Raw genomic sequence first — 13,543 nt, forward strand, 5'->3', positions numbered from 1 at the left:
GCCAGATGGTGACAAAGACTGGACTGGGCTGAACCAATGGCATAGAACTTTTGGACCTTGGCCGTTGTACTGGAGTTGATGAAGACAAGGCTAGACATTTTTTTATGGTGAGACAGATGGAGATGAGGCACTGGAGCTGAACCCCAGTGTTTGCTTCAGCTGCTTCAATAAATCTTACTGCCACGTCACAACCTCCCATCCTCCCATACATAGGGCCCTGCAATGCTTTCCTTGTGACTCTGTGAAAGGACTTCATTGTCACTGGTGACAGTGTTGTGGAAGGAAGACAAGAGTATACCTTAAAGTAAAGGGTTAAAAGTAAGCCTCATTAAGAAGATGAGAATTGAGCAATCCTAAGGGGAGGAGGAGGAGAAGGAGTTGTCTGTGCAGATATTTGGGGAAAGAGTGCTCTAGGCAGAAGGAAAGCTCAAGTAAACCCCTTAAAGCTGGAGTGTGCATGGTCCATTCTAGGGATAGCCAGACAATCAGTGTGGGGGGAAGAACATGTGAGGGAATAAGGATAATATAAGACCTGTAGTGATAGTGTATCTTGATGAACTTGGGTTTTTATTCTAAGTGAAGTTGGGGTCCATGTTGAGCAGAGGAGTGGCATAATATAATATATTCATAAGAATCTGGCAGTTGTGTTGAGAAGAGACTGTTGGAGAGCCAGACAGAAGCGAGGAGGCCTGCTGAGAGACTGTTGCAGTAATTCAGATGGGAGATGACAGTGGCTCGGACTGGGGGGAAACACTGGCCCCTGAGCACATCGTTAAAATTGCACAGGGAAGGATGGGTGGGAAATGTTAGGCTAAAAGAATGAGAAAGAGTGGTAGTCAGAGAATGCAATTTAAGAACTCAAGATTTAAGCCCTGGCTGGCGTAGCTCAGTGGATTGAGCACAGGCTGTGGACCAAAGGGTTGCCAGTTCTATTCCCAGTCAGGGTACATGCCTGAGTTGTGGGCCACCTAGGTCCCCACTGGGGGTCACATGAGAAGCAACCACACATTGATGTTTCTCTCCCTCTCTTTCCCCCTCCCTTCCCCCCTCTCTAAAAATAAATAAATAAAATCTTAAAAAAAAAAAAGAATTCAAGATTTTGGACTTCTGGTCAAGATAGAGATGTAGGTAAACATGGGTCACCACCTCACACAGCCACAGAAAAAAATCACAACTAAATTACAACTCAGAATCGTCAGAAAATCAAGCTGTATGGAGGTCCAACAACCAAGAAATTAAAGAAGTCACATTCATCCACACAGTTAAGAGGGGCAGAGACATGGAGATGTGGAATGGGCAATCCCACACCCACATGTGGTGGATAAAAATCAAGAGGGATACCTAGGGGGCAAGGGATCCCAGCCCCATACCAGACCACCCAGCCCAGGGTTCCAGTGCCAGGAAGAAAAGTCCCCATAACTTCTGGCTGGAAAAACCAGTAGGGGTTGGAGTGGCAGAGGAAACTGCAGGATTCTCAGGCATTTCCTCTTACAGGAACTGCAATGGACTTAGGACTTACACAGATTCACTCCTTCTGGGCTCTAGCCCCAGGAAACCAGCTGAAAGGGCATGAGTGGCATATGGGGAGAAACTGAAGTATCTGGCATTAGGGTGAGTTCTTGGGGACAGCTTCCTCCAGGACAAAACTCCAGAGGCCAGGCATCAGCCATTGTCCTTTTTCTGAGCTCTTTTCTACACACAGCCACAGAGCAGCAACATTAATCTGAGACTCGATCAACCTGGTTCACATGGGTTTCCCCACCCTGGTGACTACCTAAGGCTCTGCCCTATCCAACTTATGGGTGCACTTTCTACAATAGGCCATGCTACTAAGACAAGGAAGTAGCTCTACCTAATATATAGACACAAACACAGGGAGGCTGCCAAAATGAGGAGACAAAGAAATACGGCTCAAATGAAAGAACAGAACAAAACTCCAGAAAAATAACTAAACAAAATGGAGATAATCAGTCTATAAGATGCAGAGTTCAAAACACTGGTGATCACGATGCTCAAGGAACTCATTGGGTACTTCCACAGCATAAAAAAGACTCAGGCTGAAATGAAGTGAAATAAAGAAAAAATTACAGGGCATCAACAACGGAGTGGATGAAGCTGAGAATCAAATTGATGATTTAGAACATAAGGAAGAAAAAAACATTCAATCAGAACAGCAAGAAGTAAAAAGAATCCAAAAAAATGAGGACAGGGAAAGGAGCCTCTGGGCCAACTTCAGACATACTGGTATTTGAATCACAGGGGAGCTGGAAGGAGAAGAGAAAGAGGAAGAAATTGAAAACTTATTTGAAAAAAATAATGAAAGAAAACTCCCCTAATTTGGTGAAGGAAATGGACATGGAAGTCCAGGAAACACAGGGTCCCAAACAAGATGGACATAAAGAGGACCACACCAAGACACAGCATAATTAAAATGCCAAAGGTTAAAGATGAAGAGAGAATCTTAGAAGCAGCAAGAGAAAAGAAAGTTACCTACAAAGGAGTTCCCATAAGGCTTGCAGCTGAATTCTCAAAAGAAACTTTGCAGGCAAGAAGGGACTGAAAAGAAGTATTCAAAGTGATGAAAAGCAAGGACCTACAACCCAGATAACTCTATCCAGCAAAGCTATCATGGAAGGGGAGATAAAGGACTTCCAAGACAAGGTAAAGCTAAAGGAATTCATCGTCACCAAGCCATTATTATATGAAATGTTAAAGGGACTTATTTAAGAAAAGGAAGAAGATCAAAACTATGAACATTAAAATGGCAATAAATTCACAAGTATCAATGATTGAATCTAAAAAACAAAGTCAGCAAACAAGCAGAACAGAAACAGAATAATAGATATGGAGATCATTTGGAGGATTATCAGTAAAAAGGGGGAAGATGGAGAATAGAGGAAAAGGTGCAGGGGTTAAGAAGTACACATTGGTAGATACACAGCAGACAGACGCATGTTAGGAACAGTATAGGAAATAAAGCCCTGGCTGGTGTAGCTCAGTGGATTGAGCACGGGCTGAGAACCAAAGCATCGCAGGTTCGGTTCCCAGTCAGGGCACATGCTTGGGTTGCAGGCCACAGCCCCCAGCAACCGCACATTGATGTTTCTCTCTCCTTCTCTTTCTCCCTCCCTTCCCTCTCTAAAAATAAATTTTAAAAAATTATATATAAAAAAAGAACAGTATAGGAAATGGAGAAGCCAAAGAACTTATACCCATGACCCATGGACATGAATAAGGGGGAGGATTGCTGGAGGGAATGGTGGGTACTGGGTGGAGGGGGGAAAAGGGTGAAAAATTGGGACAACTGTAATAGCATAATCAATAAAATATATTTAAAAAAACTCAAGGTTTTGATAATGGAAGCTAAGATGGCAGCTCTAGTTGACACAGATCAATTGTACATGTGAGTGGTTGAAGTGGAGGAGAAAGAGGGGGAAACAAGGGTAAGATCAGAAACTTTAATAATATCCATGATTACGACAAAAGCCTGAGACTGCTGAACAAAAGCAAATGATACTAAAGAATAAAGGTACTAATAACATGATATATAAAATTGTTAAGTATGGAGCAATGTATGATGCTATCAAAAAGTAGTTGGAAGCATGGGTAAAAGCTGATTCAAACTGTTTTTTAAGGAACAAGAATAGATGCGACAAAGCTGGAAACTGGAATATCTGCTACTACAAGAATCCTGTCTTTGCACACTAGGGTAAACTCTCCGAAGCATCAGCATGTAAAGTCGTATGCATGGACTATCTAAGGGCAATTGGGAACTTGGCACAGCATTATCTTTTACCTTTTTATTCTGACTTGTTTTAGATTTCGAGGAATTTTTTCCTTTTTTGTGAAGGAGCAACAACGGTGAAGATTCGATGGGACACTCATAAAGAGAAGTGTGGACCTTTTCAGAATACCGCTGGAAATCTTCTACCTCCACATCTCTGTCCAACCTGTGTTTGTAAGAATGGGGTAAAAAAGATTTAAAAATACTGTTCAGAATTACATGATAAAAACTATGGAAGTCAGAGAACTTTAGCCATTAAATTTTTTTGTGTGTGTGTGATGGGTCTGTATCCATCAACTGCTACCTTAATCAGAATCCTTGATATGATCATTTAACCAATTTACTAATAACTTTGTGCCTGGTACCAGCACACTCTGACAGATGAACATGACTTTCCTCACCACACTCTGGATGATTGGGGCTACCTCTGTCTTAATTAATCTGTATGAAATTCTTCCCTTGCTTTTTCTTGTACTCAGGGAGTCCTCATTGTCTTTGCTAAGGACCTGGATTAATGTCTTTGTTTAAAGTCATGCATTAAATTAAGAACGCTTTCTTAAACTTCTAACAAGGGTTTGAGTATGTTGCTCTGTGCTTTAATAAGAAGTACAGAAATAATCACATCTAATGTTTATAGCTCGCTGTATGCCTGGTGCTTCATTTAATCCTTGTAACAAGCGTACCAGGTAGTCACTACTATTATCTGTATTTTGCAGGTTAAATAACAAAGGTTTACTTCACCAAGTCATACAGAAATTAAAGGGCAAGAAAATCTAATTGCAAACCCAGGAATGTCAGCTGCTCAAGCACATGCAAGCTTCTAACACTACCCTAACGCCTCTGACACATTCATAGTTCTGTTTCAATGATGTAAATATTTTCATTACTGACTCGATCTTCTTTATCATTCATGCAGATTTATAAAAAATAAAAGTATACCTGGTAAAGTAGGCATTACTTATACAGCCGGTGAAGTTAGCGTACTGGGGACTGATGGGTGAGCCACCGAAGTAAAACTTCTTTTCACCGGCTTGTGTGTGCTCCGCTTTCCCTTTGGTGGGGTTCTTACTCCCGAGTCTGCTTTGATCTACTATCAGTTCATATCTGCAAAGGACAAGGCTTGTTTACACACCACACAGCTAACATTCTACCTCGCGTTCAAGGTTGCAGGTTTTCTCGTGGAATTGAAATGGGACATCTGGTTAATAAAGAAACAGTAGTTTTCTAGACTCTTTATGAGGCCTAGGATAAAATGATTAATATTTCCATACACAGTAAAGAACTTCCAAACCATGACTGGAATTTAAACCCATAAAAGCAAGAAGTTAAGATGACTAGTCATCAGCATTGTTTTTGTCTTCCTTTTTGATGGAAAAAACCCCCAGAACATACTTCATGGTGATCATTTAAACACATTTGTGGGAGAGCATTTCCACTGTAAAATGCACATTAAATGGTTTTAATTCTGATTGGAAATGGAGTCCAGAAAAGGCCCATTAATGTTTTACTATGTTGGGAGGGGTCCATGGAACTGGGCATGTAGGAGCAATCTACAAGGGAGATTCATGTCTTATCCCAGAAAGTTTTCTTATTGTGGAAATGAAATTCAGTATATATTTTAACAATAAAATTAAAGATTTTAAAATACTGCCATCAATGTGGCATTCTCAACTGCCAAATTTAAAACTAAATGGAACCAGTTTTTGCTGAGCTCCTTCTATGTGCCAATCACTGTCCTCCACTGAGTGAGTACTATATCCAGGCACTTCTCTCAAGGAGATTATAGCCCATAGTTTTACTGGGGGGAAAAGCCTTCATATTCATGTTAAGTAATTTTATAGTGACTTATTTTGCGTGTCTTGAATATTAAGAGCAATTTTTAAAAACAGGAGTTAAATAACTCCTTCCAATATATTTTTTTTAACATTGGAAAAGTAGTAGGAGAGCCTATTATTCAGAGTGGTCCTTTGACAGAATCCTGCCCTACGTACAAAGCCATTCGATGGGAAGACTACATGGGGAGGAGTGGTACCTTGTGGGTGAGACAGAGGTAACGATGAAGTGGGGCAGCCCGTCATGGTACTGCTTATCTGTTGACTGCACCTTGGTTCCCTTCACGTTCATGACCACGGTGCCATTATCCAACGAAATGGAGAACACGTCTGACTGAAAGGCAAGCACGGGTTTTCAAGCAGGGATCCATGTATCCAAAAGGTAAACGTGTTTTCAACATTTACTTAATGCTATTGCTTAAAGGAATACCCAGTGTGAAGGAAGTTTGCTTGTAAAATACTTCCTATTAATAACAACAAAAACAAAATACTTAATTGCTTGTTGATATTACCTATAAAATTATACATGTTTTAATGGAAAAAACTATATTTAGAACTGAACATTTCTGGTGATTTTGTCATATTGAGAGTTGTCTTAATGTCAGTTACTTTCCTGACTCAGGCATTTCTACTCTACCAGGTCTCACTTTTAATCCCTGTGCACAAGGCAATATTGGAATCTCCCTGAGGATGTAGCAAGGTGATGAGGCAAATGTTAATTTGCTAGTTTGGCTTTTTTAATGTTTTACATTTTTGATATATAGAGGCAGAAGAGAAATACTTTAAAAAGCAGTTTAACATCTCTTTTTCTGAATTTCTTATCATCTGTCTTCAAATATTGGCAACATGATAATCTTGCTTCTCTTCCCCAATATGGGCACCAAACTCTACAGTTAGCCCAGCATGTAACTACTCTTTTGGGGACCAAAAGTGTTATTTAATTAACCATGGTAACCTGAGGCAGGTTAGGTGACCGGGGGCTTAAAAAGTGCTTTGGGTAGATTCTCATAGATGCTATTGATTTAAATTAAATTCAATATGTATGTGATAGATATGAAGTAGTAAGCACGAAAAGTGAAAGCTGCTGTCATAAATTACATATATTTTTCATGACCTAGTCCCCCAGTGCATCCACTGATGATGACCAAGATCACTGAACCTCTACAGATCTCATTTTATTCTTGAAATAATGTATCTTGAAGTTGAGTCCAAGTGTTCAGCAAATGCAAGAGAGAAGTACATTCTTTTTAGTTATTTATAACGTAAATCACATGTATGTTTGTTTTTAACATAAAATGGTTCTTAAAATTTTTTCTGCCATGGACTCCTTTGGCAGTTTGGTGATACATATGGACCCCTTCATGAAATAATGTTTTAATATGCATAAAAGAAAATGTGTAAGAACTCAAAGGAAACAAATTACATTGAAATACAGTTTTAAGATACCAAAACAATAAATCTGTGGTAGAGTCATATATGTACTTTTTATGAAGGCATTAAATAATAAAATCTAGCATCAGATCTAATAACTATTGTAATTTAGAAGTAGCTATGAGCAAAAATAATATTTTGAGATATCTGTGATAACTTAAATGTGAAGTGAAAACTACTTATGATTTCCATTAATAAAAAAGTTAGAGGTACTGCTGATATTATTGTGATTTGTTGTCAACATTCACAATTGAAGAAAATGCTAAATTTTAGTTGGAACAAATAAAGATGCAATTTAGCCCCACCCAAATCTACAGACCTCCTGAATTCTTTTCAGGACCCCTTGAGGAGTGGGTTAGGGTCCATGAATCCTAGGTTAAGAACCTCTGATGTACAATATATATAATATTTTATAAAGTGTACGCAATGAGGTATTCTGTGTGTGTACATGTGAGTCAAAATGAATCTGAATAAAAAAATCTCTAAGCACTATTCATGTGCTTAAAAGTTTTTTTTTTTTTTTTTTTTTTTTTTTTTTTAAATATAATTCTTTTTTTTTTAAGATTTTATTTATTTTTAGAGAGGGAAGGGAGAGAGATAGAGAGAGAGAGAGAAACATCAATGTGCGGTTGCTGGGGGCCGTGGCCTGCAACCCAGGCATGTGCCCTGACTGGGAATCGAACCTGAGACACTTTGGTTCCCAGCCCGCGCTCAATACACTGAGCTACGCCAGCCAGGGCTTAAAAGTATTTTTAATAGACAAAACAAACATCACAAAGACGTTTCCTTGGGGAAAAACAAATACTTACCCCTGAAGCATAATAGAAGAGTAACCCGTTTGGCTGTAACGTTTGGAAATTAAATCCTCCTTCAAAGCCATCAAAGAAAGATATTTTCTGAGTTGAAGCAATAAAACTCTGTCCATTGAAATATGCTCTGCGAGATATCTGTGTGTCGAAAGAGTGAATTTAGTGTTTGTGATAATTATCAAATGCTTAAAATGCATATTCTGACATGCCAGAGGTCTTGTCTGCTAGTTTCTGTATTAATAGTCTTTTGTTAAACTTCTGGTTTATAATGAAATTGAAGCAAGTGAACCTTCTTTCTGTGCTCCTCTAACAACAGATGGGGTTTCAACTTCTTTACTTCCTCTACCCTGAGTGAGTAAAGACGCTCACACAGCCTCTCTGAGCTTTGGAAGCCCCACCCCTGGAAAACTGAGGCAAACTGGACCAGTCCCAGAGAAACCCCACAGGCCTTCCTGGCTTAATGATTCTTTCTGATGGTGGCAGAACAGAGCCCAAGGTGTAGCTAGGATTATAAAGAAGCTGAAAAGAGCTTTACAACTTTTGAGAGCGATAACTTTTATATCTATTATTTATTATTATTAAAAAGATTCTGATCAGTACTTACAAGAGAGTCTTCTGGGCATCCATAGCCAACTCCCAGGGTTTCTGTCTGCTCTAATAAATTAAAATCTTTCTTTTGGAACTGGAAACCCTTCATGCACCCTCTGAAGTTTATATCTAGAGGAAGGTGTGCTCTTAGAGTCCTGAAAAAAAAATCTCTAATGATACATGTACCTCTTTATATATGTACTTCTTTAGCTGTGAGGACGATGTTACCCTATGTACACAGGCCATGTAATTTAATTTTATTTCTAATCATTTATAACTGACTTATTTAAAGGGTAAAAATGGTCAGTTCTGGGCAATTTCACATGGTATAAGTTATCAAAGTAAACTAAGAAACATTAATTTCTTATGTCACAACTGGTAAGTGAGGATCTCAATACAGTCCTCAGTCTTCCACCAATCCACTTGGGTTGTAAACTTATCCCCTTGGTTTAATTTGTCACACACTCTAATCAACTAATGCTAGTGTGAATGCTGGGCCTTGGGACTATTAGGAAAGTAAGAAATATTTTATCTATAAGATAAGGGATGGCATTTTTCTCAGTACTGTAGTCCTAGCACCTATTATCATGCCTAGTATATAGGAGTACCCAAGAACACATTATTGGATATTGAATGAAGTTAGTTTTATTCAAATTACAATGTCTTCAATGTATTTTAGATGAACACTAGCCAAGCTAAGGAGTTAACAGGTCCCTATATTGTGCACCAACAAGATCATACTGGCAAGAATGGTGGGTAAAGGTCTAGTGTGGCACAGTTGAAGGACTGAAGAGGCTATTTAGTTTGAAGAGGAATCTTGGAGAGCCTTTTAAACATATGGAGCATTGTGACATGGAAGGGGGATTATACTAGTTGTGATTCAATATAAGGAAAAGCTTTATAAAAATTGAAGTCATTAAAATTGATTTTTTTTGCATTCACAGCTAATCATAGATACATCATCACATTTATTCAAAGAGAGGTGTGAGGGCTAATGGAGATATGGATTCTGTATTGGATGAGAGGGTGAACTCTATTAGCATTTCTCAGCCCTAGTTGCTCAGTAGAATTGCCTGGTTGGGGAAGGGTTATTTTTTGTTGTTTTTGTTTTTTAATTTTATATTTATATTGTGGCTTTATCTCAGAGCACTCAGAATTTTTGGAGAGTGGTCATGGACAGTGGTGTTTATGGAAGCTTTCCAGGTTATTCTAAAGAGAACCAGGGTTGAGAACCACTGGACTGGAATATCTTAAAGTTGTCCCTCAGTCTTTCAGGTCTCTGATGCTATGAATTAAATGTAACAAGAGACAGTGAATTTTTGATTATGTTAGAATCATATTTCACCATACATAATTCACAACCCCTTGGATAAGCTTAAAATTTTTAATTTCAGATGCTATTTGAGAATTCAAATAAGTTTAAAAGAAGACTAAAACAAAAGTAAAGGGACACAATTAAAGAAATCCGTAGATCACATTTAGCCGATACTGATTTAAGGGGGTCATGAGGGCTGGCTGCAGAGGGCCCAAAGTGCATGCATGTGTGCATGTGCCTGTGCACACGTGTGGAAGTAGCAAGTGAGGGAGCTTAAACCTTTTGCTAGACCTATCCTGGGTGTTGAATACTCAGCCAGTACATTGTTAGGAACAAGCAACCACTTAACAAAGAAAACTTACCTGGATTGTAAGACTTCTGGGGGAGCCCCACCAATGTATATATCCGTAAAAGGTATTTTCATCTTTTCATTGTCCATGCTCTTGACATGCCGTCTGTCAACCACCAGAATCATTTTCTTATCATTGTGGTAAATGATTGAGATCTGGGAAAAATAAGGCATAATAACTCTTGACCACTGGTTAACATGCAACTTTTTGAAGACTACTGTATATTTTAATTATTCTGGTTAAAACAGCTGGACTTCCATGTTCTTATGCTTGTTTGTTTACAAAATGGAGAACAGGTTTTCCTTTTTTAATCACAGACATGCAGAAATTCACATTTCCTGAAGAAGGATTTCTATATGGGAAAGGAGCTAGTCCAGGGAAAATTTGTCATGAGACCAGTTGATTTCTTTGGTCCCTTTGAGGAGATTTGGGAAAGAACTATAAACAGGTACCTCCTGGAACCTAGGCTGCATGTTACCAGGTGTTACTTTTCGGTGACACACTGAGAAGCCTTAACAAATCTGCAAAAATGCTAGTCAGATAAATAGTTAAAACAATCTTTTATTGTAAACTGTCCTCATGAAGGCTATAGACTTACTGAGAAATGTAGCCTCTTATTTCTCTCTGCATTTCAGTTCAACTTCAAAGATATGCCTTTTGAACGTTTTATTAAATTGTAGACTTAAAGTAGTTATTAATAAAAATAGATATATACTACACATCCGTTTCAAGACTAAAGAGTGTTCCTTGTGGGTTCTCTTTATAAGGGAACTATATTGGTATTTTCTAAGTTCTGGATAAATGGTTTAAAAGGAGATTCTCTATTTACTTATAGGTACTCTTTTTGTATTTAGTGGGGCTCAGAGGATAAGTAAACGAATGGCTATATAACTACCCTTTGGCATTTTCAACAAATGTACAGAAGGATTCTACAGGAGTGTCACTGTAATCAAGATAGTGAGCATGACAGGGGCCTCTTGGTTAATTAAGCAACTACAATGAATCTTTCAGTGACTCTTTTTAGAAAGGTCAATATGACAAAAACATCCATTTTTTTAAAGCAAATATCATCCCTGAGTTAAGCAGATGCGAGTCCTTCAGTCAGTCTTTAGATACAGAGGTGTTTAGTGTAGTCATTTTCCCACCTCTCTCAGTTGAACATCTGATTAGAGCAATAGATTCACATTCAAACAAAACCAAATCAAACAGAGTAACTACTCAAATTGCAATGATTTGTACCTCATGATATTTTGCATCATTAATTTGAGCTTTCTTCAAAGTGTCTTCAAGATGCACAGGGCCATTGCTAAATCCAAAGTCATAGAACACGTGCAGGTAACCATTGCGCATTTCCAGGCTGAAAAATCTACTCTGTGGAGAAAAGGAAGTTATAATGTGAGCATCTGCTATTATAAAAGTGCAGATTTAGCTGAATTTGAGAAATAATACTGTATTCTATATTACTGAAATTGTTGGAAGCCTAAGGATATCTCATGAAGTTCTTAAAATTATAACTACATCAGTGGTTATGTTTCATATTAATATACCAGAATGTTAATACTTACATACAATTTTAAATAACTATCTTCTGTTGTTTTTTATTTACTCTATGAATTAATAAAATTATACATTTACCTTGTTGACCTTTAAAAATTTTTATTTTAGTTTTTAATTTTTATTTTAGTTTTTAACTTTTTCCATTGTATTGAATTTATTGGAGTGACATTGGTTAATAAAATTACATAGGTTTTAGGTATACAATTACATGAAATATCCTAGTGTGTTCACCACCAAAGTCAGGTCTCCTTTTCTTTTAAAAATTTTGAAAACAGAGTATTATAGGCCAAATGCATTCAACTGCTTTTTCTCCAGGCAACTTTTGAAAGTTATAACAAGCCAATATATGTGATTGCATTTAATTTTAAGAGGAACATTGGTGATATTTAAAACAAATTCCAAGGGGCACCAAAAAGAGCCTTAAAAAATTATCAGCAAATATGGATATAAAAAAGAAGGCCATTTCTGTGTTATCCTGAAGCACTGAATTCTTATAAATAAATATGAAATTATTATTCACTTGGACCACATTATGTTCAAGAACCAGAGTAATTCTGTAATAGTCACTTGAATATTACACTTACACTATAATACTCACTAGTCAGGCTTGCTCGTTTCAGAAGACAGTTCATAGACACAAGAATTGAATGGATTTGAGTGATAAGGTATTATGCAAAGTCCCTGTTTTACAGAAATTGATATTCTGAGTAGACTTTGCATTCTCCTGAGAATGTGGACAACAATCCATTGGGGAATAGAAAGGAATATTTCAACTTCTATTTATACTCATTTAAACACTCTAAACTATAAAGAGAAACGAACTTTTCATATTTAACCCATGGACTGACCCTGGGCCTTCAGTTTGTCCTATGAATGGGTTTCATGGGACTCACACATCATATGAGGCTTAAAGGGTGAAATGAAGCTCCACACTTGAAGGCTGGCAGTAGCCCCTCACCCATTTCTTTGCTTTGAGCCTCTTGCAGTTTATTGAAGTGAGCTTGGTTATGTGCATTTAGAGGTGAGATGATTTAAATAATGGAATATTTACATTGATTTTCTATTGAGACACAGTAAGTGACAGTATTTTGAGACACATAGATGTTTGCAGATTACATCCTGCAAATTATTAAAAATGCTGATGTTTAAAGAGAGTTACACATTTTTCTTTATAAAATGAATTATTCTAAGTTTATTCACCTTCATCTGTGATGACTAGTGTCTTTCAGTAGTATGAAACCTATTCATTATTTAAAACAACATGTGATCTATAATTTCAGGGTGGGTGTATTAAAACAGTTGATGAGATAGTAAATTTTTGTGAAGAAAGTTATACACTGGAGAGATGGTTTTCAAAAAAATATGTTTGGAAATTTTTCTGTTGTGAAGTGAACTTGTTGATGAACACAATGAGTGTCCTTATAAAAACATTCGTATCTGCACTATTAAAAACACTTCTGGGAAGAAATTTCTAACCTGTTTAAAAATCTTCCAGATGAAGTTTCCAGTGGTTTTGAACTCTTTTGTTAAAGTGTACAAAATGACACAATATATAATTAGCTGGCAAGACTGACATCAGAAATGCTGGAAATGTACCAGACCAATTTAAATTTGCCAGTTGATGAATGAGACTGAGACTGAAAAATGGTATCATGAGTTAGTAAGCAAAGCCAGTGGTAAACTTCTTATAGCTTTACCTTTATGAGGTATCCTGTCCAGTTATAACAGCCAATAAAACTTAAAATTGAAGTAAACTAGACTTTGGACAAGACTTTGAATCCTTCTACCACAAATTGGTTAATGAGACTTTCAAAAATGCTTAAACATATTTAATTGCATTGTTTGAATACTGCTATTAAGAATAATTTTGTAACATT

At 37.3% G+C, this 13,543-nt stretch overlaps 1 protein-coding gene across 3 annotated transcripts in view; it reads right to left on the bottom strand.

Moving 5' to 3' along the window:
• Positions 1 to 13,543, bottom strand: part of LAMA4 (laminin subunit alpha 4) — a 138,983-nt gene that overhangs the window by 18,420 nt on the left and 107,020 nt on the right. For all 3 annotated transcript variants that reach the window (XM_036024594.1, XM_036024593.1, XM_028509120.2), the window contains 7 exons: positions 11,349 to 11,480; positions 10,122 to 10,264; positions 8,461 to 8,599; positions 7,857 to 7,994; positions 5,817 to 5,950; positions 4,724 to 4,888; positions 3,797 to 3,950 (listed from right to left, as the gene is read on the bottom strand). In XM_036024594.1, coding sequence (XP_035880487.1) covers positions 3,797 to 3,950; positions 4,724 to 4,888; positions 5,817 to 5,950; positions 7,857 to 7,994; positions 8,461 to 8,599; positions 10,122 to 10,264; positions 11,349 to 11,480 — 1,005 coding nt within the window. The remainder of the gene's footprint in view (positions 1 to 3,796; positions 3,951 to 4,723; positions 4,889 to 5,816; positions 5,951 to 7,856; positions 7,995 to 8,460; positions 8,600 to 10,121; positions 10,265 to 11,348; positions 11,481 to 13,543) is intronic.

Source organism: Phyllostomus discolor, chromosome 4 (genome assembly GCF_004126475.2).
Source record: "Phyllostomus discolor isolate MPI-MPIP mPhyDis1 chromosome 4, mPhyDis1.pri.v3, whole genome shotgun sequence".
Classification (NCBI taxonomy): domain Eukaryota; kingdom Metazoa; phylum Chordata; class Mammalia; order Chiroptera; family Phyllostomidae; genus Phyllostomus; species Phyllostomus discolor.